General features: G+C 44.7%; 2 protein-coding genes across 13 annotated transcripts in view; one reads left to right on the top strand and one right to left on the bottom strand.

Moving 5' to 3' along the window:
• The first annotated feature begins 884 nt into the window (after positions 1-884).
• Positions 885-2,930, top strand: LOC114787877 (uncharacterized). The gene is made up of 2 exons (XM_028975784.1): positions 885-976; positions 1,553-2,930. Exon 2 carries the CDS (start codon positions 1,557-1,559, stop codon positions 2,928-2,930), a length of 1,374 nt encoding a protein of 457 aa, XP_028831617.1. The 5' UTR covers positions 885-976; positions 1,553-1,556.
• Positions 2,931-3,673: 743 nt separating this feature from the next.
• fat1a (FAT atypical cadherin 1a) overlaps positions 3,674-25,471 on the bottom strand; it is a 62,452-nt gene continuing 40,654 nt past the window's right edge. For 3 of the 12 annotated variants that reach the window (XM_028975755.1, XM_028975752.1, XM_028975754.1), the window contains 19 exons: positions 20,842-24,912; positions 20,146-20,342; positions 19,580-19,733; positions 18,265-18,498; positions 16,180-16,569; positions 15,374-15,588; positions 14,464-14,601; positions 14,165-14,308; positions 13,472-13,669; positions 11,634-12,459; positions 10,930-11,061; positions 10,563-10,720; positions 9,335-9,800; positions 9,091-9,244; positions 8,452-8,562; positions 7,731-8,368; positions 7,509-7,646; positions 5,831-5,866; positions 3,674-5,233 (listed from right to left, as the gene is read on the bottom strand). In XM_028975755.1, the coding sequence (XP_028831588.1) occupies positions 4,557-5,233; positions 5,831-5,866; positions 7,509-7,646; positions 7,731-8,368; positions 8,452-8,562; positions 9,091-9,244; positions 9,335-9,800; positions 10,563-10,720; positions 10,930-11,061; positions 11,634-12,459; positions 13,472-13,669; positions 14,165-14,308; positions 14,464-14,601; positions 15,374-15,588; positions 16,180-16,569; positions 18,265-18,498; positions 19,580-19,733; positions 20,146-20,342; positions 20,842-24,912 (9,077 nt within the window). In that variant the 3' untranslated portion in view covers positions 3,674-4,556. Of the gene's footprint in view, positions 5,234-5,830; positions 5,867-6,310; positions 6,371-6,414; positions 7,279-7,508; positions 7,647-7,730; positions 8,369-8,451; positions 8,563-9,090; positions 9,245-9,334; positions 9,801-10,562; positions 10,721-10,929; positions 11,062-11,633; positions 12,460-13,471; positions 13,670-14,164; positions 14,309-14,463; positions 14,602-15,373; positions 15,589-16,179; positions 16,570-18,264; positions 18,499-19,579; positions 19,734-20,145; positions 20,343-20,841; positions 24,913-25,471 lie in introns of those variants that run through there. The other 9 variants (XM_028975756.1, XM_028975753.1, XR_003749464.1 and 6 more) reach the window with 8 other exon arrangements.

Genomic DNA, 25,471 nt, shown 5'->3' on the forward strand with positions numbered 1-25,471 from the left:
AAGCAGTATGCCGCTTGGGACTGTGAGTAACAGTGAAGCATAGCTATTAACTATTAAGCACAATAAAATAGCTGAAAGCATACATGGTTCACTGCTTTTATTAATGCTATCAATGATCATTTTATAGATTACATGTAGAATCACCATAAATTATTTAACTGCTGTGCATACAGTACAAGTGACCGTCCATAAATGTTTTAGAAGTGAATTTAAGAGAATTTCTTACACACCTTCATTTTATTAGGTTAGTATTTTATGTTTTTTAATATTTATTTATTAAAGTGCTGGACGAGAGGACACAAGGTCACACACAGCATTTTTCAGATGAAGATGTTTGGAGAATGTGGGAAGAATTCATCCCTGCAGCTGGATTGTGGAGGAATCACATGGAAAATTCAGCAACTGGTAACAGAACGCATTTAAACGGGAATGACTTCAGTCCTTTCACATACCATGCATTTATCAGGCCTAAAGTCATGAGTTCAGCAGGCGCGTAGCAGGGCGTGGACACACAGTTCATGATCTGGAATAAACTGCTCATAACATAACTCACATAACTGAAATATCCAGCCCCATAAAATATTCGCTTTATGAAATTTCTGAACGCCTCTGGACATTTAGACACATTTAAAAAAAAAAACATTGTTTTATTCAACCCTCATACATGCAGGGATGTATAGCATTAAAGCGGATTCATCGTCATGACAACAGCAACACACTGGCCCTGGTTTAACCCAGCAGAGGGCAATGGGCATCAACCAGGAAGTCTTTCTGAAGAAAAAACAAGCACATGTGCTGACAAAACATCCACATTTTGGGAAATGCTGAAATTCCTTTCAGATAAGATATAAAGATGAATGAGACCAAAAACACAAAAGCAAACAGTGACGCAGATTTATTCAGCTGGGATTCCACTATAAAAATATCGTGTGGCAGTGTCACTGTCACTGCAAACTCATCAAACCTGTGCGAGAAGGTAAGATCTCTCCGTACTGACATAAGCTTTACCTTTAAATATCAGTGTGTATTTGCATAAAGAGGTTTGACTATAGCTGGTCCGGGAGGCACAGAAGAAAGAATAAAATAACCGAATAAATAGAATAAAATAGGTTTTCCGTGTTCGTCTTGTTTTCATCAAGTATAAATGATGCAGATGCATCTTTACTTCCTTGAATTAAATGTAATCCAGTTATGTGAAGGGGATTAAAATGAATGGGTTTACGTTTTCTTTAGTAACAATTTCATTAAATAATTCACATGTGGATTATTATTATTATTATTATTATTATTATCCGTGATCCATCCTTGGGTGGTTTTGCCTCTTTCATGCCACATGTAGGGCAAATAAACAAGTAGATTGTCATAATTATTGCGACGCCACAGCATGCACACGTGACAGAAACACAATAAATCACCTGATGAATTCCAGCAGAGAGGGGAAATCTGGGTAATCTAGCTAGGATTTCATGATCGTGGGTGTGCCACATTACCCACATAAGGACGATTGGATATTGATTTATGATGACTGATGAGCTCTGGTTTCCCATCCTAGAACCATGGACTGGAAAAGATGTTTTTCTGGCCTGCTTGTCTGCTGGCCTCTGGGTCTTTTAGCAGATATCCATGTCATCAATTCCATAAAGGACCTGGACAACAAAGGCTTCGGGCAGAACTTCCCACAACATGGCCTCATGCTCCTGTATTGGTTTGCTTCCATAATCGACATTGACCAGAATGACATTGTTCGGTTCAAAGAGCAACATTTCGATGTTACCACGGGTTACCCTTTCAGCATGTATCCCAACGATAATCATTTTTTACCTGACCTGGAACCCACCACCTCCTACTATTCAGCGGGTAATTTCCTGGAGGGCACCGCACACCGCTTCCCCACCTACGTCACACAAGACTTTTACAACTCCTTCAATTTCCCAACCAGGAACAGAGACCGGATCATTCTACGGGTGGATAAGTGGTACGATCCAGTCCGGATAGACCGCATCTACATCGCAAGAGAGAGCAACTACGCGAAAGCGGCTCCCAGCGTTCCCACCGCCGACCCTCCTCCTCCGTACCAAATCACCGTCAATCTGCTCCGGCAGATCATATCACTGAGTAAAACGCCGCACAGAGAGATCCACCCCAACACCAATCAGAGCCTCACCATCGCCGAGAACATGTTCAGCGAGCCCGGCCTGGCGCGTTTCCTCACCACGGCCGGCTACGATCTCAGGAGCAGGTACGGCGTCTCGGTCAAAATGTGGTCCTGCCCGAACATGCCGCCCGCCCAGTCCGCCGAGAACCTGTGCACGACGGGCGCCGTGGAGATGACGCTGACGACGGCGCAAAAAGGACACGCCATCGTCAGCTGGAGCGGCCTGCCCAACAGCATCCAGACCATGCACTCCAAGCTGGCCCTCTTCAAGAGCTGCGACGGCAAAGTGCCGCTGACCGAGGTGAGGGTCAACGGCAGGCTCTCCGGCAGCGCGGAAACCAGCGTTCCTCTGAACCCCGGACTTCAGATCCGCCTCCTCAAGGAAGAGGTGGGCGACACCCTGATCTGGAGGAGCCACGAGTTCGACGACGCCGCCGGGAGGATCCCCGCCGCGGTGAGAGGCGGCGAGGCCAGCTTCCAGCTCTTCACCAAAGATGGCTACGCCGCCGCCCGCCTCTACGTCCGAAGATCCTTCACCCAGTGGCGGGAAGATTTCTACTACTCCTGGGTGGGGTTCTATTCCGGGCCGTCTGAGGACATGGAGGACTACCTGGACTACCAGTGGGCGGTAAGCTTCAGAAAGCAGCCGTCTGGCGAGTTTGAGGACTTTGACGTTTATGAGTACGAGTCTTGGATGTACATAGTGCCAGGAATCCAGCTGCGCTTTTTCCTGAAAGAAGAAGAGGTGGTTGCACAGACTGAGACCTGGGCATGACGGAAAATAAGCATGTTAACATGAACACAATACGTAGAATACGTTTAACACACGGATAAGACCAACTGCACCCAAGTCCAATCATATTGCACTTTTTAATGTGTTAACTAAGCAGTAATTATAATTGATGTAATGCAGCTATATTCACCATCATTTTACTCCCTGCTTTGTCTTGAAAATGTTGAGAGCGTGGAATAATGTTCAGCGTGCGATGATTGTTACCACATTATAATATGCAATAGTATGATATTGTTTGTGCATTGTGGAAAAATAAATGATGGCATCCCGTCGCTGGTCTCAGGTAAACATAATATGCATGTTTTAACTGGGCAATGCAAGGGAAAAGCATTATTTTAAACGGTTGATGTATGGAAAATCACACATTAAAATACCACCGGTTTTTATTGTGCAAACGAGAAGGAGCAACAGGCAAGGATTTAATAACGAAAGACAATCTCAAACTTTTACAATTAATGGACAGCAGAGGCATTACTCGAGAATGGAAAAAGATCCAAATGTATATTGTTTTTAGTAATTATAACTGAATTGTTTTTATCGTTGTTAAGTGTGACTCTTTGTACAACATCTCCTCCACATCCTCACTCACCAGCCACTGGGCCAGTTTGCGGGCAAAGTCTGCCCTCTGGTGGACACAGGCCAGACGATGGCAGGCATACTTGACATGTCTGCACAACATGTGGTGATGCACCTACACACAAACCATACACAAAAATCACCACAAATTATTTTTATGAATAATTTATTGCCAGTAGGAAAGCGTGAGCTAGTGGCAGTATTCAATAAAAACCATAACAAGACCATAGCATCGCTCACACACACGCACAGACACCTGAAAGAGACATGTGTCCATGGATCAACTCCAAATATATAAATATCTTGGGTCCCGTTATCATGATGAATAAATCAAGAGGTTCACAATTTACAAAACAACGGACAATAATAAAAAAAGGAACAACACAAGAATATGCAGTCGTCCACTAAAGACTCTTTCATGAAATGAGCAGGAAATGTTACAGTTGTGTTAAGACAATGCTTTTTACTGTCTTGCGACAACTTCTTTTTTTTGGTGAAATGAAAATACAGTAAGGCTGACAACATTTTCAACTTTTTTTGTCTTCTCTTATGAAAATTAAACGCATTAAAATATCTACAAAACCTAGTAAACCTTGAAATCAAAACTGTACAATAAAATTTACATTACAAATGAAGTGTTTTATAAAAAATCACTTTGCGTGGTTTTATCTATACAAATACAGATATCACCTTGAAATGTCCGTCCTAATCGCTGATTTTCTTCTTCTTCTTCTTAATTTGTACATCTTAGCAAGGTTCCTTCAAACATGTACATGATGACAATTACTTAAAGCAATGGCACAGCCAACTGAAATGACGCTTTTCCAGTAATGCAGAAGATGGAGAGGGTAGAAGAAGAGTCTGGTGCTGCCCACTCTCCAGCTACTGGCAGACACCTTCAGACCAGTCAGATTCCACAACATGTAAAGTCTCTGTATCTGCAGGACTGTGTGTAGTTGGGGTCGACGTGTGCTGGCGGCGGCTTTCTGTTGTTGGTTTAGAGTTCAGGCACTTTTGAGTTTGGATCCAGTGTCAGACTTCAGTGTGCTGCTGGGAGTCCAGCGCCGGGATGGTCAGTCGTTCGAAGTGGCCCTCGTCCCCACTCTCGTAGTCGCTCATCATTACCTCGGACTCCTCACAGCACGCTGACATGTCCGAGCAGGAGGCCGTGGACGTGTAAAGGGACATGGACATGTTGTCGACGATGGGCGCCTCGAAGTCGCTGTGCCCGAAGCCCATGGGGAACGCGCCCCGATAACCGCCTGTCCCTGTGGTGGTGGTTGAGGTCAGGGTGTTACTGGCAGTGTTGGTGGCGGCACCGCCCATCTCGGGGGAGTCTGACGGGTAATGGTGATGGGGCAGGTACTGGTTGAGACTGTAGAGCTGCGGGAGTGGGGGCCGCTTGCGGACCCCCGACGAGCCGGGGCTGGAAGGGGCGACCACCGCTCTGTTGGGCGGCTGCAGGGTGTCGTAGCGGTCCCCAAACTCTGGCACAGGTGGAGGGGGCAGGTCCTCTTGGGCAGGAAAGTCGTCGGGCGGTGGTGGGAAGTCGCTCTCAATGTCATAGCCCCCGGGGTAGTAGTCTGTGTCGATGACATTGGGGTCGTTGTACAGAGTGGCTGGAGATTCCACGACCTCGTACTGCGGAAATTCCTGGATTCCAGGAAGCTGAACACTTGGCATCCAGTCAGACGTGTCCCAATGGTATCCTAGATGCCATAACAAGAAACAGTTAGCACCTAGCGTCTCTTAGCAATTTATGGGTAGTGCCAGTTAGATGCACAACATGTTATCCACATCAAGCAGTTCAACAACAACAAAAAAGAACATGCACGGGTCACACAGAGACAAAAAGGATTATGGGTGAATTTCACTGTGAATTCCACAAAATGTAAAGACACTCAAGGTTAAAGCAGGTCCACATAACATAATATGCACAATTAGTGTTTTGTTTTTTAACATTTAGTCTGAATTTTATGATCTTAAATGCTGAAAAAAATAGATACACATACATATAATGCAAATTATGTCTAGGCATAACACCAAACTCAAAGCGTGATAGGTAATTATGTCAGTACTGGGACAGAAATAGCATTTCAAAGACAGACTAAATGACCAAGTGTATTGTACGGTATTGGCTTTAAGAGGTACACATCCAGGTTTTTACACATATCCAATTATTTTCTTGTCAGTCAAGTGAACAGTCATTTTAACATAAAAGCCATTTCTGTCACACCACGAACACCACATGAGTCAGTGAGCAGGGAAAACAGGGCTTCAGGCAAAACAGAAACAAAAAAAATCACCTCTTGGGTTCTTGAGATCATGAGCCGAGAAAGACTCTTTAGACAAATGCAAAACAAAAGAGAGAAGACATGTTTCATTTCAAAAGGTGAGAGAAAGGATGAGAGAGAGGGCACCAAGAGGGCATAACGTAGTCAAAGCCAAACCCTCATCGGGCAGGAAAATACTACAGACAACAGTCATGCCATTTAAGAGACAAAAAATGCCATCAATCTGTGCATGGGGGGTAAGGGGGGGACAAATTAATAGATACATTTTATGCGCGATTTGATTCTCAATTGAGTCTGACAAGATTTCAATTTTGCGGCTCAAGTCAGCTGCAAAATTCAAATGACGGTGCAAATTGCAGTCAAATGATGTGTGTCAATGAAGAAGGAAAATGGCATTTCTGAAGACTGACACTCACACCCAACACTGCAGACAGAAGCTACAGACAAGAAATATATCGTAAGTTAAAAAAGTAGGTAATGGAAAAAGAATACCTTCTCTTTCCACCGAGTCAACAGCAGAGTTGACTAGGTGGATTACAGTCACTATGGAGGCTTGTGAAAAGCAGAGGGAGGAGGAGCAAATAAAAAGAGATCCAGCATTAGTGCAAATGCCATGGAATGGCTGCAAGATTGTGAGGTAAATATCAACATCAAGGAGATGCGTCTGCACAGAAATAATGGCTTTGTTTGGTAGTTGGAGTGGGGTGTAAATTGAGGGTTGTTCTGACTGCCACTACACCAAACGTCTCACGACTGGTCACAACACAGGACTGTGGAGAGGTAAACGGAGGGGTTGGGGGGGTGGAGTTTGGGCTTTGTGCGAGATAACAGGATGGCGACAACAACAGTACTGGTGATGCTGAGGGTTTTCACTGAGTACGGAAGGAAGGATCAGCTGAAATTCTCAAGGATAAAAAAATGCCTTTTCTATCCCTGATATAGGTTCCTTGAGGTCTGCTGCGATTTCTTTACTGAGGAGGATTATATCATGCTGGAAAATGCATTAGGAAATCTGGTGGTATTTTGGTGGGATAAAAGGTAGGCAGAGATGAAGGTCAGGGTGGCTGATGGCAAGGGCATTGCAGTGAGCTCAGGAAACAGTTATGTGCACTGTGTACCCTTGGGTAATATTCCGTCCAGTTTCCTTCAACCATCCCTTTGAGGCTTGATTTTGTTATGATGAGAGACAGAAAAGAAATATATTAAAAAAAGCATTTTAGTTCAACATGCGTGCAAGTCAAATCCGATGTTTTTATCAGTCAAAGCTGAGCTTAGCATGCTGCGGATTGAACGGCGTGTCATGGAAAGGTGAGGGATAGCTGTGTTTTTTTTATGCCAGGAGAATCTTGCAAGGTGCTTGCGATCACTTCCTTCAGTACCAGTAGGGTGGAAGACTTACAAGCTGGCCCCTAGTCAAAACCCTGCTCTGCTTCTGTGGACAGATTTGATCCATATGGGAGCTGAGTCCCAGCAGCAACAGGAGAGAAAAGAACACATGACCCAGTGCCACACGACGCGAATGCGCCCAAGACCACCCACAAAAAGAGAGGGTTAGTATGCAAACGTCTCAAAAAGTCAACGCATGCTACAATCTCAGATTTTAGTCTAAATTAAGTTAATAGTAATTGTTTCCTATTACAGTAGTAAGTACAGCTAGTACTATTTTGTAGAAACAGCGCTGCACACACACCATTATCGTCACAGGACTCGGACTGGAAAGAGCTGAGGGACTGGACTTCCGACATACTGCCTCTGGTGTTGTATGGATGGCAGGCGCTGTCCTCCACTGGTTTCTTGGTGAGGCAGGAGTCCAGATCTACCACTTTGGCTGTTAGCAAAATAAAGCGATGCATTAAAAACATTACCAACCACAAGTGATGATTAAAATGCTGCAGCGGTAATCGCTTGTTACCGTCGTAGTCGTAGTCCCAGCTGGGTTTCTGAATCGAGTCGCTGTCTGAGACGGAGTTGGATGGGGGAGGTGGGGGCAGGTTTGGGGCGACGCTGCAGACTGCTACTGTTTTGCGGTGGCCGTGCACCGCGTCGGGATTGAACGTACTGAACTCTGGATGTTCCGGAATAGTGGATCCCTCGAATGAGTTGCGGTCCAGGTTGTTCCGGGAGTCGCTAGGAATGCTGGGCGTGTAGGAAATGGGCCTCACAGGGACCTGCGGTGGGATGTCTGAGTAGATGTTCTTGCTTAGCTTTGAGTCAAAGTATGGCCGCTGGAGGAAAGAGTGTGGGGCCGAGCCACCAAGCTGCTTGTCCTCATCTGTCGACTTCCCCCGTCTACAAACACGCTTGCGAACCACGACAAAGAGAAGAACCAGGATGAAGATGCAGGCCACAAAGACAACAATGCCGATGACCTCCTCAAGCCCAATGTTCCAAGAGGTAGAGACAAATTCATTTCGGATCTCCACTGACGCCTCACACAGATGTCCGCTGAAACCTCGAGAGCAGTTGCAGTTGTACGAGCCATAGGTGTTCTGGCAGTGCCCGCCATTGGCACATGGATTTTTCACACATTCATCCACGTCACTGAGGCACCTGAGGAAGCAAGCAACAGAGATGAGCAAGCACGAAACAGATGAAATTATTGACAGCTAGGGTTTGGTCCAATGCCATCTTACCGGTCTCCCTGGAAACCAGGTTCGCACTCGCATACAGGCCCATCCAGACTGTCAATACACTTGCCGCTGTTCTTGCAGGGGTTGTCTTTGCAGTATGGACCCAGTTGACACCTGGTGGGTGTAAACAGTACAAATTTAAATCCAAACTGGACCATTAAAGATATTTTTTTATTTTACATGAGCAGTGATCACTGCTTTTGGAACAAGTCCATCTATTCACAGAGCAAAACTATAGATTATAAAAAATCATCAATAAATAATAGCAAGGGTACGAGCAGCTCACTGTTACATAGAGAAATAATGGAAGTCTGTGAATCTTGCAGCAGATGCTTTTTGAAAAATCTGCAAACTCTTAAGATCTTTACATGGAAATGATAGAATAAGCATAGATGACATCCAGTGGGTAAAGAAGCGGCCCTATTATCGACCTGCCAAGGTGCCACTGAGCAAAGTACCGTTCCCGCACACTGCTCCCTGGTACCTTTCATGGCTGCCCACTGCTCACCAAAGGTGACGGGTTAAATATAGAGGACACATTTTGTTGTGTGCTGCAGTGTTTCACTATGACAACCGTTTCACTTTCGCTTTACTTTTTACACACCATTGTCACCATACTTATTAACAGATAGTTGAACATACCGTTGACCAGAGTATTGTCCTCTACACTGGCAGTAAAAGTCCTCCCCTCGTGGGATACAGGTTCCTCCGTAGAGACATGGGTTAGAGGAGCAAGGGCTAATGCCAATTTCACAGTGAGTACCCATGAAGGAGGCAGTGCACTTGCAGAAATAACCTGGAAGGAGAAAAAAGTTCATGTTTTGGAGACATCCTGTGCAGAAAATGGAACACACTGTTTTGGATTGTGAGGGATGGAAAACTGTACCTCCATTCGGCAGCGAGGAGCAGCTCCCTCCATTGGTGCAGGGGTTGCTGGAGCATCCTTCAGCTGGCGCCAGGTTGCACCCAGAAGCTACATCCACCAGTTCCTCAAGCACAGCATGAGGGGCACGGTCATGGGCCTGCAGAGGCAGCTCCCGGCCATTAAACACAATGGCCTCAATGCAGCCCCGCAAACCGTTGGTGATGGGCAGACTACGGCCATGTCTGGCGTTGTGCTGTCGCACATGCCCACCAAAGAACATGTTGCTATCCAGGTTGAGGGTGCGGAGGGTGCCGGGGGCGGTCCCTGAGGCAGCATGTACCTGGTCCAGCACCAGCTTGGCGTAGTTGCCATCCACCTCCAACGAAACACTGTGCCACTCGCCGTCATTCACCTGAGTGCTCTGCACCAATACGATGCCAGGCCCACTGCCACAGTCAAACTTATACTGCAGACGGCCATTCACAATCTAGGAGGGAGTGACAAGATTAGAAAAATGAGGCTGGAAGCAGTGCACTATTAAAAAAAAAAACAATCATATTAAAACTTCTCCTACTCAAAACATTTTGCTAATTAATGGAATTTAAATGTGGTCCATAGCTCAATTTAGGCTAAATGACACAATTAGCAAACTGCAACATCGTTTCATTAAACATAATTATAACCCCCCTTTTCAATGACTAGTGAAGGAGATAAAGCAATATTAGTTTGTAAAGCATGAACAGAGACGCTGCATGGGCCACCCAGCACTACTCGCTCTGCTAAAGTAAGTATAAGTAGAAACAAGAGGCGGTCCAGACGGCAAGATTAACAGACGATAATTTAACGGTGTGTTCCAGACATGGTGATCCCCCCGCCCTCTCTCTCTCTCTCTCTCTCTCTCTCTCAGGGGCCTTCCTTATTGTGGTCTGACCTTCTAAGGGAAGAAAGTGTGTGAAAAACTTTTCCATTTCCCTCCCATCCTAAAATAGGCGACTATGTAAAAAAAATTTGTAGGAAATTATGTATTTATTTATTTTACAATCTTAGCTTTTTGGCTGAGCTCTCCCCAGTGCTCTCAGACATACCCATATACTATTTTTTGCTAAGAGAAGCACTAAATGAGCCACTCTCATGGCCATGAACCCTATGCAGGGTTTGTGGGTCATTCTGGTGGGTCTTCATCCTGGTGCATTGCGGTCTTTCAGCAATCTATAGTGTTTGATGCATTTCTGTTAGGCTCTGGACTTACCTCCAAGATGCTAAAGTCCGTTCCCTTTGCGTACATGACAGTGGCATGACTGGAGAAAGTCCGAAGTCGCAGTGACAGCTTCAGCTCTTCCTTGTTCTCATTCTCCATCAGCCGGTAGCGGGCATAGCCATTCCCGCTGAACGTCAACGATGGAGAATCTGTGAGAGAGACATGTTTAAAGGACATTCATATAAATGTTGAAAAGAATTTAGCCAAATTTACGGGCTCAAAATGAAAAAATGAAAAAATTTACAGGCTCAAATGAAAAATAAGGGAAAAAAAGAGAGACTAAGCCTGTCTGCAAAAAAAAACGGCTGTAATTTATGGCAGAGGAACAACAGAAGGTGAGAGAGGAGGCCAGTCATACCTGAGCACTTGCCCTGTTTACCATCTGGACACACACAGCTGAACTTGCCCTCCTTCTGGTCGGGCACACACTCCATGCCCTCTGGGCAGGAGTTCTCCTCACATAGCCTGTTCAGTACGGGGCATTTGCCACCTGGTGGAGCAGAACGAAAAGATTCAGCTACACCTGTTCAGACCTGTTCACATAACACTGAGGAAAGTAGTATAACACCACCAACAATTGTATTTTTGACAACGCCCCATTCTCACTTCACAGTTAATGCTACATGTAAATAAATTAAATAATTATCGTGTTAAGTTAGGAAGTTAGTTAAAATGATACATCTGTTTAGAGATCACAATACATATATATAAGTGTATATTCTATCTGTGTGGTAAGGGGCTATAGTACAGAGAGGTATAGATAGGTGTCTACAGTGTTTGTTATGTTTAAATTACTTAGAAGTAGCGTGGGTGAAAGCTGTCAATAATCCTGTCCAAACTAGCAGTAAATTTATTCATCTTTAAACACTTTTAAATGTTGTTGTCGTATTAAAATCTTATCTTAATCTTATCTAGCTCATTTGACACGAATGAATTTTTAATTTTCTGATATTTTCTCATGCCCAGCATCATCCGGATCATGTGTATACATCTGGTGTCTATTGTAAGAGATAGTAAGGCTAGTTTATAAATGAGTATGACTGCAGGTTTGAATATTCATACCCTTGCAGAGGCACTCCGCGTGGCGCTGGTGTCGGGGTGTGACGAAGCTCAGGCGGGCTGTGCTGTAGGTGGACAAACCAGTGGATTCCAGGGAGATGTTCTCCTGGCAGAAGGGCAGTGGACAGTCGTCCAGGCCGGCACACAGCTTCTTAATGACTCTCACGATGTGCACGCCCGTCATGTCCTCCATCACGGCTTTAGAGGAGTTGAGCTTGCGGAACACCACCTCCTGTGGCTGGTAAGGGCTCCCTGACCTCTCCAAGGCCAGGAGAACTTCCAGGTCACCTGAGGCATCGGCAGCTGGCTGAAGACTGACCAGCTGCACCTCACTGCGCCGGACACCCGCCATGTTACGGAGAGCACGCAGGAAATTGCGCCAGTAGTCACCAATGAACTCCTCTGGGGCTATGGAAGCAAAGCGCACTGCAATGGCATTCTCGAGGGCCTGGGGTGACGCTGGACGCACGTGAATATTCACACGTGCCGCTGAGATGAATCGACCATCGCTGACGGTGACATTAAGTGCATACTGGCCAGAATCCAAGCTTCCCCGGGCGATAATCTTGCCATCAGAGGGCAAGACTGAGAACAGGGCATCGACCGAGGCAGGGGAGTCAGAGGAGGGTACCAGACTATAGGTGAGTGTATCGTAGATGTCCTGGTCAGTAGCATGGATCTTGCCCAACACTCCACCTGGGTACTCGTCACCCGCCATGGTGACAAAGATATCCAGGGGCAGGATGGCAGGAGGGTAGATGCTCTCCTCGATGACCTGTATGCTGATGAAGGCTGAAGAGTAAAGCTGGGGCTTCCCACTATCTGAGACCTGGATGAAGAACAGATAAAGCAATCAAGGCAAATATAGGCAGTGCCATCCCAGTGCTGATCCAAACTGACCTGGGGCCAGTTTCACACAGTCAGGATTCACCAAAATTGTAATAAACATAGCTTTCGCTTTAAAGACATAACTATTTCTATTGACAAAAATCTGCCATATTAACAACCAATATTCAAATTTTCTAATCACTATTTTATTTATGAGGAAAAATATAAATTTACATTTATAGAATTTGTCAGACGCTCTCATCCTATGCGACAAAGTCCTTTAAGATGGCAGTCTCAACAGTTACACAAAACCTTGTAGTGAACTATGAGGTAAAAATACATAATTATGTAAAGGAGGTCAAAATTTGAATGGTGAATTGTGATCTGGATTTGTGTTGACTGCCCTGTCCTAAGTATATTTATTTAACACATTTCTTTCCTTCCTATTACCGTCTAATCTCATTTAGAAATTATTTAGCAAACATTTTGAGGTATTTATTAATCTGCAATGAATCTTGATCGGGTTTAAGTGTTGTTATTTGCTTCCATGGCTATTAAAAATCCTGCTTTCCACATAAATATTAACCATTTCTCAACTCCCTCTCTCACCCTCCCTGTCTCCACTTCTTCCACTTTCCAGGGCCCACTTCAAACTCAGGTCATTAACAGACATCTGAAAAAATTATTTTATCTGTGCCCGGCAACTGCACTGTCAGACAAAAGAGGTTATGAGACTCTACATCAAGAAGTGAGAACATCTGATGCAGAACTGTTCACTTGTTTTAACGGTGTTGCATGGACAAAATTATGTATCTCTGTCTATGGACGGACATCAGAAAATGAGACATCAGGATGAGGCCTGAGCTCAAGACTTCTTGTTTAAACTCATAGTGATTTTCTGTGGTGTCTTTTGTAATAGTATGTGATACTGTACTGTGATAATAATAAGTTACACTGCTTGCTACAGGGTAAGTTTTAAAATGTCCCCACGTTCAAGGATCAGCAAGACTCACCTGAACATGGAGCAGGTATTGGTCCTTTTTGTGTCGACTAAGCTGTGAAGCAGCCAGCAGCTCCCCCTGGGGATTGATTTGGAAGGCGTCGGCCTCATTCCCGCTGATGATGGTGAAAGTAAAGGGCGGGCCATTGTGGGTAGCGTCACGATCTGTCACGCTGAGCTGCAGCACACTGGTCCCCACTGGCCTGTTCTCCTGTTGGGCATCCACAAACTTCCGATCAGGTTTTCAATTCATACTGCATACATACTATATTGCATAAGTACTACCATTATAATACAACAAACATTTAATATACTTTATTAATTAATCTGATGTGCTTAAATTACTGAATTGAAAAGTGTGTAGCAGCCGGTTTTGTAAGAATGAAATTGCCCAGAAAGTCGACAAGCACCCCATTATAACCCTTATTATTGAAAAATATCTATTTAAAGTGAAAGTGAAGTGATGTCAGTGATATACAGCAGCCCCATTTATATTTAGATATATTGTATGTATGCAGATATATATTTCAGCATATTCTGTTTTTCACAGTGGTTCACTATAAACTTATGGGTCATTCCAGCAAATGCTGCCAAATCCAATTCTGTTCCCCCTTATTGCCAGAGACTTTGGCAGGGCAAGACTGGGACAATGGCTAATTTTCCCTGCTTCTCTCTTTCCTCCCACATCTGTCCTTTTCTATCTCACCTGGATGATGAGGCTGTAGTTGGCCTGAAAGAAGACAGGTGGGTTGTCGTTCACATCCGACACATCCACGTTTACTGTGGCACTGCTGGACTTGGGTGGACTGCCATTATCCAAGGCCAGCACGGTCAGCGTATATCCAGATGTCTGGTTCGGAGACATGCAGACAACAAAGGAGTGGAAGGAGATAAAAGAGCATTAGAAGTATGCTGAAGTGTCTGTGAACATGAAAAACAAAGACTTGGCATTGCGCCTGGACCAAGGACTACTGGGAAATGAGTCTATCCTCACGGCCGCCCCACCTTCTCCCTGTCCAATGGACGTGCCACTTTAATCTCCCCTCGCACGGCGTCGACCGTGAACGGGCTGCCCAGGTTGCCGTCGATGATGGAGTAGCGCACCTGGTTGAAGGAGGGACCGTCGGCATCATCCGCCACAACCTGAGTGAAAGAGATAGACAGTGCTATAATCTGGGCACAACATATACCCCCACACACACACTGCCGCTTAATAGATTAGCCAAGGACACAGGTGTTGTGGAACTCACTGTGTTGCCAGACTGCACTCTAAATACGGCTGTGGGATCCTCAGGGAAATCAAAGTGCACAGAAGTGTAACGTCACCAAGTACTACACTCGCATTTTAACACCTAGCATTTATATGCTGCGCCATTAGACGTGAAAAATTACTCAAAGGGACTAGAGAAAGTGAGAGAGGGAGGAGCACACACGAATGGGAGAGGGAAAAGGTCAGTGTGGAGGGACGAAGGGAGGACATGTGTACAAAGGGAGCGAGTGGTAGACAGTTCATTCAGATTGTAATGAGTCACTTGTCTTTAATTAAAATGAAGTGAAAGTGAAGTGATTGTGATACACTGCAGCACAGCACACGGTGCACACAGCGAAATGTGTCCTCTGCTTTTAACCATCACCCTTGGTGAGAAATGGGCAGCCATGACAGGTGCCCAGGGATCAGTGTGAGGGGACGGTACTTTGCTCAATGGCACCTCAGTGGCACCCTGGCGGATCGGGATTCGAACCTGCAACCTTCTGATTACGGGGCCGCTTCCTTAACCGCTAGGCAACCACTGCCCCAATGAAGCGAACACAGCCAACAACAGTCATAATTACACAGTGCCCTAGCCTTAAAAGTAGATTGCTGTAGACACATTTGTCTTAAGAAGGTGGCAATCAAAAATGAACAGGGACTCACTGCCACAATGGTCCTCCCAAGTTCCGAGTCCTCGCTGACAACAGCGGTGTAGACCAGCTGGCTGAAAGTTGGGCTGTTGTCATTTACATCAGTCAGGTTGATATTGACTGTCGCCATGTCACTGAGCGGCGGCGAGCCACCATCCGTGGCCTCCACTGTCAGATAGTACTCGTGGGACGTCTCATAATCCAGATTTTCAATCACAAAGATGTCACCTATGGCAAAAACAAGTTTGGACGTCATTACAGAGAGTGACAATGACAGAATGAGGTAGACAAGAGGCCGTCAGACTTGCTTCTTCAAAAGCACCACAAGTTCCACCATTATTAATAACATTAAAAACAGCAGTGTAGCCTAATTTAACATAATGATTTACATTAGTCGCAATTTGAATCTATAGACCTATCTTTCTATTTAATTTGTTTTAATGAATATTATTTTGAATAACTGTCCTTGACGTGATAATAAAAAACAAATGTACTGCATTTCATTATTTAATAATATTTGCCCATAATTACCCCTGTACAGCATGAAACCCTCACAGCAGAGAGGGTTAGCAACTGTACCATATTGAAAATACTGCAAGTCGGTTTCACCGTTAATAAGAGGATGTATGTATTTACTATTATTTTATATATTTCGATCTGTATGTATTCTGTTAAAAGAAAGAGCTGCTTTTGCTCTGCAGTGTAATCATAACAGCAAAACTGAACACAACAGCAAGAATGAAAACTCAGCCAAATGATGGACACCGGATACTGTATGTGTCGACTTATGATGTACTTTACCCACACACACACACACACCTGTCTTGGAGTCCACACTGAACATGCCGCGCTCGTTGCCGCTGACAATAGCATATGTGATCTCGCCGTTTGCATCTGCATCGCGGCTAGCGGCGTGCACCTGCAGCACTTGTGTGCCCTTGGTGACATCTTCTGTGATGGTGGCCACATACTCGCGGTGCTCGAACACGGGCGGGTTGTCGTTGATGTCCAGCACGGAGACTGTGACGATGCACACTGAGGACAATCGGCGAGTTGAGCCCTGGTCCGTGGCGCGGGTCTTCAGCGTATAGACCGCCTGGAGCTCCCTATCCAGAGGCTTCTCCAGACTCAGAATTCCGGTCTGCTCGTTAATGGAGAAGGTGTCGTCGGCCGAGTCTGCCAGAGAGTACAGGATGTCCGCGTTCGTCCCTGTATGCAACACATAAGCATTCAAATCAAATGAGAAGGCTGGATAATTGCGAGTAAAGAGTGAGAGAGCAGGTGGCAACAACAGTCAATATCGTCCTCATTGCTCATCAGAACTTGCGGCCAGGGGTAACGGAGAGAGACGGATTACGATAACAGTCGTAATGCAGGTGGTTGGGTCATTATATTTGCATTTATCAGCCTTGCATCCCCTAAAGCATGCAACCCTGATCACAATCTCCCTCTTTTCTCTCACCCAAACACACACACACACACAAAGAACTGCACAAAATCCGCCTGCAGACTATGGCACATTTATGAGACAAAATTACTTCTGTGAAATTGCTTAATGACGGCTAAGTGGATTGTGCCCAACCACTTGGCAATCTTCACCCTCATCAGTAAACATTTATAATTTTGCGCTTGTCTTCTTCGATTTGTCAAGCTCTTCGGCCAGGACACGCCGATGCCTGCGCTGTGTGTATTGTTGAAACAACGGGTGTTAAGATTAGATGATGTTATGTCGTCAGAAGGGCAGGAAGTGGGCCAGGAATGGAATGTACCCTCTTAACTTCCCCTTATCACGGATCAAGGGCATGGCTAACGTCTGCCAACCTCTTTCCTTACCGTGGGCACCGATAAGGCACAGCCAGCTGGCTGCTACGACGGCTGCCTGGCACAGAGGGGCAATGATGCAAAGCAAGACCAATCATCTTCAAAACTCTCTGTCTCTCTCACACACACACACACACACACACACACAAACATGCACACAGAATAGCATTCTTCAAATTCCACAGATGATAAACAGTGTCGAACCTGCTATTCCCTGCCTCTGCACATCACGTTGATCATGCCCACTTGGCAGAAACGGTGACGCGCTGCTAAAGGGAACAGACGGAGCAGAGGTCTGACTTGTATTTGTTATTCCCCCTCTTTGATGCTCGAGGTGTGAAAGGTATGAGCCTCGGGTGATGACGAGGCAGCTTTGAAGCTGAAGCTTTACCCATGCCGGCCTAGTTCCACAATCCCATTTAATCTGTCAAAGTTTCTGTTCTGCTGTAAGATGAAACAGCCCGGCCTAACACAAAAATCTTTTGGGGAGGGGAGCCTTTCTTAAACAACTGTATTCAATAGAGTTGCCTGCAAGAGGCACTGTGAATGTGGAGCACGCTAGATGGTATCAGTTAGGGGCTATTTCTAAAAAAGAAATATTCATCACTTATGCACAGTTTATTTAAATAATGCCAAAGTAAATCACCAATGTGTGCTGACTGAAGTGCACTAGAGGAGAGGGGAATCGAAGGAAACAGAGCTATTATTATGCTGGGAACAGATCTGCGTAAGAAGCTTTGCTGTGGCAACCACCAAACTTGGTAATAACAGTAGTTAATAAGATGTTCATTAACCTATAAAGCCATGTTAACTTATAAAGCCATATTTTTTCATGTTTGTGTTTCACCAGGCAGCAGGAAGCAGGAAACAAAATCCTCTTTAATAACAGCTCCTGTCAGTTAAAGCTGTGAAGCTGCACTCCCACATGCTGATGCTGATAAGCATGTTCATTAACAGCAGTAAGACCCCTCACTTCTTTCTCTCTGTATGTTCTGGATAAGGTCACTCCTCTACCCTAAACTAGCAATGGATGAGCTCATGGGAACAGCAGTAATGGCTCATTATAAAGCTTCAGGTTTATACCTGTGTCAGCATCAGTAGCCTGAAGACGTGCCACATAGGTCTTCATCTCTGTGTTCTCAAAGACGGTGATGGTGTAGGGGTCCATGCTGAACTCTGGAGCGTTATCATTTATGTCCTCCACCACGATTTCCACGTCAGCCTCGCAGTAGCGGCCACCTCCATCCAGAGCGTGCACCTTCATCTTGTGCACCGCCTGCTTCTCGCGGTCCAATGGCAAAAAGGTCTTCACTTCCCCTGCAAGTAAATAAGGTTCCATTTTCACACAGAATAGATTATAACAACTGAAATGTGACCCTGCCAATATCAAAACATGCTAAATCACAATGAACAATTCCAGCATAAAATCCATTTGACAAAAGTTAACACAAATTGGAGAGACAATGAATGGCTTTCAGAAGCTAAACAGATACGTGTGTGCTTGAAAGTCTATGAGTCTTGGCTAAGCAACTGCTGGACGAAGTGTCTGCAGCTATTTGAGAGAAGCTTTGAACTGTTGAGGTGTCCTGGGAAAACGATCTGCCAACTTTGAGAAGCCTCTATAGACAGCTCAAAAACTTGGCATTATTAACAAACAATAATGCATTGTTCCTTTCCTGAGAGCATAAAAAAATGTCTTAATTATACACTAGAGCTAACCTAAAAAGAAAAGTCATAGCAGAATAGTAGGTCAGGCTTTCACACTACCTTCCTAGTGATTACTCTCTATCAAATCAAAGCGTATATTAACAGCTTTTTGTAGGCAGCATAGTGATGCAGTCACAGCCATGGCAGGTCTCCCTCATTTGTTCACTGTGGGAATATTCCTGCTCTTTTTTCCCTCTTCCAAGCAGGGGTTGGGAGCTTTTAGAGGAGAGTAATGGGCTGGGCTTTGAGAACTGGGCTATGAGAACTATGATCCTAAGTTCCATGGTGGACGGGCCTCATGGGGGATCCTTCTATGGCAAATTAAATGAAAAATAATGACAGAGCTCGATAAACAATGGCTCCACACAACCACACACACCCTTAAGAAGGGATTACAATTCATGCTGGAAGTGTGCACCGCACATGACTGTTGGCCTCATAGGGAATTGCACTTCTTTACTGTGTGCACTGTAGGAGGGAGAGTAGGCAGAGAATGCAAGAGCCCCTAAATATGGACATGTTGCCTCTTTAGAAGCTGGGAAATCTATGAAAAAGAATAAAAAATACATTTGTGGGAGATTTGTGCATACATGTATAATGTCGTAATGAGTTGCCTAGTCACTAAACCCTGGAATTCAATGGCAAGGACAACTGCAATAAATACTGACATTAGTTCAATGAGGGTTTGTACCTGTGTCTGGATCAATGGTGAAGTGGTCCACCCCGGGTCCCACCAGTTCAAAGGTGATCTGTGCATTGGAGCGGATGTCAGCATCCTTGGCTGACACTTGCAAGATCAGTCTGCCAGGAGCTGAATCTTCTGGGACAGACTCAGTGTAGAAAGACTGCAGGGTAAGAGAGGAGCGAAAGGCACTTGTCAAAATTTCAGTAAAGAAATGTAAAAATGCAGGGTGGAGGAGGAGTGGGTAAATGGGGCTAGAGGCGGAAACAGGGGGATTATTGTTATTCACAGACACTGCAGGAACTCTGCTAATATAATCAGTGCACTTAAATAAAAAAAGAGAGAAAAACATAATATATGCAATCGAAAGATACCTCTTGACAGAAGCACTTGTGCACAGTTACCCTCTTTTGACTTCCAAAATGCTATATTGCACAGGGAGACCTTTTCAAAAACGGAATTAACTTCTATTTAATCACTACGTTATGCATAGAATGCATGACTTTGAATCTGAAACTTCCTGACTGGCTGACACCCATGGACCAGATAACATTTTCCAGCTGTCAAAGACTTACCTTCTCACAAACGGGGCTGTTGTCATTGGCGTCCAGCACCTTGACCTCCACCACAGCCTTAGTCACAAAAGTGCCATCGGTGGCAGTGATATTTAGGAGGTAATTGTCCCGTTCCTCTCTGTCAAGGGGCTTCCTAACGGAGACTTTCCATTCATTCTGGATATGCTCAATGGCAAATTGTCCCAGGGGGTCTCCTCCTTCAGAGAATCCACATGTCAGTCAAAATAATAAACATCATGAGCTGCTGCTCTTTGCACAGTGCTTGTGTTGAATGCATGTGCCGCTAAAGGTTGTAAACGCATATGAATTCCTGTGCTTCTGTTTACGTGGGCTTATGGGAGTAAAAAAAATCTTCTTTTAGGAAATAATTTGTAATTAACTAGAAAATATGGTGTATTGACTAAGCACATAAATTATAGAGGTATGCATTAGTCTTTATTGCATACTTTAACAAAGAGATAACTTGGCATAATTTGGCGTGAATATTGTGTGTTGAAATCAGTGGATATCAAATGATGAAAGATATGATCTCTTGATGCATAAAATAAATACCCCAGCTTGTCAGCTTGTTACATCAGTGTGAGATCTTGTTTGCATTTCTTTGTATACTAAACCCGGCACAGTTTACAGTTACAAAATCCAGCATTATTGCAAGAATTAGGAATACGCTTTAAGCATTTTCCTTTCCATGCTCACCTGTGATGAAGTAGTTGACCTGTTTGTTCATGTCTTCAGAGTCTGCGTCAGTCGTGCTGAGGATTGCAATGACACCACTGGGTGGAGGATCATCTTCACTCACTGTGCCCTTGTAGATTTCAGCTGTGAAGCGGGGCGGGTTGTCATTCACATCTTCCACGGTTACTTCAACCTTAGTCCTGGCAACCAGCTGCACCTTGTCCCCACGGTCAGTTGCTAGAATTGCCACTGTGTGTTTATTCTTCTTCTCACGGTCCAGTTCCTTCAGTGTGGTTACCCAGCCAGTTTCACCGTTTACTGAAAACAGCTCCACAATATCTTCTGAATCTTGGTTATGATCAAGGCTGTAGACAACCTGACCATTAGTGCCTGAGTCCTGGTCTGTTGCTCTCACCTGGATCACAGATGTTCCAGTTGGACTGTTTTCGACTACAAAAGCCTCATAGGGGTCTGACTCAAAGAGTGGTTGGTTATCATTGACGTCCTTAACTTGGATATTGATTTCAACGGAAGCAATGACATCACCAAACTCTTGCTTGCTCTTGGCCTGCAAAGTGAGTTGGTACCACTTTGTGGTCTCATGGTCCAGAGTCTTCTCCAGCTTAAGTGTACCTGTTTCTGGTTCCACAACAAAGATGTTGTCCTGGTTGCTCTCTGGGCTTTTTCCTTTCACCAAATTGTAGACAACATTTTGTTCACTTTCAGCCTGAAAAGTGTCAATTTCAGAGCCAATAGGAAGGTCCTCGTCAACCGCAACCCTGTAGTAGGGTTCAGTAAACTTAGGCACAGGGACCTCTGGTGCCAGAATCCGGACGTAAACTGGAATGATAGACTGCTTTGAAGGATTCCCAGCATCCTTTGCTCTTACAAAGAAAGCATAAAGGTCATTTTCCAGGCCTATGAGTTTCTCCTTTGTCACAATGACACCAGTTAGGTGGTGGATTTCAAAGTTTTCTTTGACATTATCTACATCTGCTTCTATGGCATAAGTAATGTCAGCGTTACTTCCTTCATCCATGTCTGATGCAGCAATTTTAATGACAGTAGTTCCAGTTGGCACATCTGAGGCAACATTCAGTCTGTATTCTGCAGCCCTAAACTGAGGGGCATTATCATTGACGTCTGTTAGGATCACGTTGATGGTGCAGAAGCCCACTTTACCACCCCCATCTTTCGCCATGAGGGAAATCTGGATCACCTTTTCAAGAGCATTCTCACGATCTAGGCTCTCCAAAGCAACGATCTCTCCTTTCTCATTGACAGAAAATTTCTCTTTCGCAAAGGCATTGATAATATGGTATGTCAGTTGTCCATATATACCTGCATCTTCATCTATTGCTTGAGCCTCGGCCACTAGCGTTCCAGGCGGGGAATTTTCAAGGAGCTCAACGACATAATCAACCTGAGGAAATGTGGGATTATTGAAGTTGGCACTGATGACATTCACTCTGACAATTGTCGAGCTGTGAAATACTCCATCTGACACGGAGACGTTGAGGTTGTAGACTGGCTCCATGTGTGGTTTCCTGTGGTTTGAAATTAATATAGCCCCAGTGGATTTGTCTATGGCAAAATTCTGCCTCTCATTTCCAGATGTGATGGAGAACTCCAGTTTTCCAGCATCTGAGCTGTCAGCATCTGAGGCTTGCACTTGGGTTACCAAATGCTCTCGAGGAGCCAACTCACTGACAGTAGCATCATAATGACTGTGTGTGAAAAGAGGAATGTTGTCATTCAAGTCCAGGATGTCGATGGTAACGGTGACCTCACTGGTAAGGGCAGGAACCCCTCCATCCAGAGCTCGAACTGTCAGCCTGTGCTGGCTTTTTGTCTCGTGGTCAAACGAATTAGTCGTCCAGATGACCCCTGTGTCACGGTCGATGCTGAAATAATCTGAGCTCTTTTCCTTGTCCTCCACTATCTGGTAAAATACATCTTTATTGTTGCCACTGTCTGCATCTGTAGCAAAAACTTGCAATACAAAAGAGCCAATTGCTGATGCTTCAGACAAGCTTGTGTTGTAAGCCTTTGCTTGAAATGCTGGGGGATTGTCATTTATGTCTTCGAGAATAATATCTACAAACACTTCTGAGTGGGCCCCAGTCAGAGAGTCTGTTGCTCTTACGCTTAATTTATAAGCAGGATGTGTTTCAAAGTCCAGTGCTTGTATCACATGAATAACACCAGTGTTGAAGCTGACAGAGAACTGAGAGAGCGGGTCACCTTCAGAGATTGTGTAAACAATGCGTGGGCCTTCTGATTCACTGGCCTGAACGTGCACTATGGGAGTGTGCAGCTGGATGTTCTCTGGGATCTCAAGACTGTAGAATGGCTTTTCGAACACTGGTGTGGCTTTATTCACCACATTTATAGGCACTTCCACAGAGGCAGAGAGAGCTGGCATCCCACCATCTTTGGCTATAACTGTCACCACAAATTCTGTATTCAGAGATTCCATATCAAGTTTCTTTTTCAAAGAGATTTCCCCAGACGGGCTAATCTCTATGTGGTCATGATGTTCCTGCAGGTGAAAATGGATTTCAGCATTGCTGCCAGTGTCTGCATCAACTGCTGTCACCTGCTTGATGACTTGGCCTACCTCAGCATCCATCTGCACAAGGGCATGGTAGGGCAGGTTAACAAACACAGGGGCATTGTCATTGACATCCTCGACTGTAACAGAGACCAGAACATGGGCCATATCTGCCTGGTCTTCCCTGGTGACTTCAACTACCACATCATATTTATCTTGTTCTTCACGATCAAAAGGTATGCCTGAAGTTGAAAGAACTCCTGAGGTGCGACTGATTTCAAACCGCTTATCAGTGTTCAGTATACTGTAAAAAAGAGGTTCATTGACTTGATTTCCTATTGTGGAAATTACAGCTAAGGTTTTCTTCTCTGAGGAATTCTCTTGAATAGAGGCCTTATAAGAGCTCTGCTTAATCTTCAGACTGCTTTCCTTGTTTTCCCTGACATTGATCTTCACTGCAGCCATGCTGGCAAACCTGCCATCAGATACCCTTACCCTCAGTTCATATCTACTCCTGAGCTGGGTTACATTCTGTATTGAGATGACTCCTGAAACTGGGTCCATTTTGAACTTCTCTCCAATGTTACCATCAGAGATGGAGTAGATTAGTCTGGAGTTTGGCCCTGAGTCCGCATCAGTGGCACTGACAACAACCACGCTGACTCCTTTGTAGGTCGGGACTGAGACTGTGGTCTCATAAAACTCCTGGTTGAACCTTGGTGAACAGTCATTAACATCTATGATTTCAATTGTGACATTAGCTGCTGCCTCTGCAAACAATCGTGGCAAACCCATGTCATGGACTTGAACAGTGAACTGAAAAAGACTCCTCTGCTCATAATCCAGCTCAGTAGTGGATCTTATGGCTCCTGTGCTAGAGTCAATAGCAAAGTAATTATGGGCAAATGGTTCAACAATTTGATAGACTAAGTGTGAGTTAACATCTTGGTCGGCATCCAAGGCTCGGATGACTAATGGTGCATTGTCCTTAGTTAGAACCACACTGTTTATAGGTGATGATTCACTGACCATCCCTTTAAACTCATTCTGGATGAAGATGGGTGGATTATCATTCTCATCCCTGAGATGGACGAAAAGAGTGGCATTGCTGGCCATTCCAGCCATATTGGTTCCTTGTATTGTCAGTTTGTAAGAGGGCACGGTTTCATAATCCAAAAACCTCTGCGTTACAACCACACCAGAGTTGGGGTTAATGTCAAACGCTCCATTCACGTTGCCGTCTTTGATCTGGTAGAAGACTGATGACTGGCTTACTGCAGTGACCAGGCTTACAAATGTGCCAGGCACGGCCAGCTCTGTCACCTCCGCGGAGAAAACTTTGTCAGTGAACTTTGGCACAGCATTATCTGACACTGTAACAGTAATTACAGCTGCTGCTGTGGCACTCAGTGGAGGTATTCCCTTGTCACAGGCCTTTATTGTGAGTTCAAAATGGGTCTTACTGCTTCGGTCAAGCTCCTTTGCAACAGTAATGGTTCCAAGAACTGGGTTGATGGCAAAGGAATTTCCAACGTTTCCTGAAAAGGAAAAAAGATTTATTAAAAAGTTTTAATAAAACATGAATTTACATCTACTTGTGCCAACCTCAAGCAAGACAAAGCAAAATAAAATGAGCTCCTTCAGCTTCTCTAGAAGGTTTACAAGCCTAGAAATGACTGGGCAATCCGAACCTTGTAATTACTTAAAATGTTAACATGAGGTGCATAGCTAGAGAAGAGCTGCCTATATTCCAGAAATAAAGGAAAATGACTTAATGTGCCATATTGGCTATGTCAGACAGGCAGGCAGATTTAGGGCAACATAAACATGACTACTGTAAAGCAATTATAATAATTTTTCCATCCCACCCAATTCAATCCCTGGCCATCCAGTCACTTGCATTGCTGTTTCTAATGCACATGCTCTGCAGTCAAATAAATGACATTTTCATTAGTCATTCCAACTATTTTAAAAATGTGCATGCTGAACAAGGCCCTTTGAAGTATATGAAGCTCCACGCCCAGACACACACTATTTATTTGTACAACAATGGTGGGAAAAGCAGAGAAGGCACCCAATAGCCCACACACTTGGAAA

This window comes from Denticeps clupeoides, chromosome 4 (genome assembly GCF_900700375.1).
Source record: "Denticeps clupeoides chromosome 4, fDenClu1.1, whole genome shotgun sequence".
NCBI classification, from domain to species: Eukaryota; Metazoa; Chordata; class Actinopteri; order Clupeiformes; family Denticipitidae; genus Denticeps; species Denticeps clupeoides.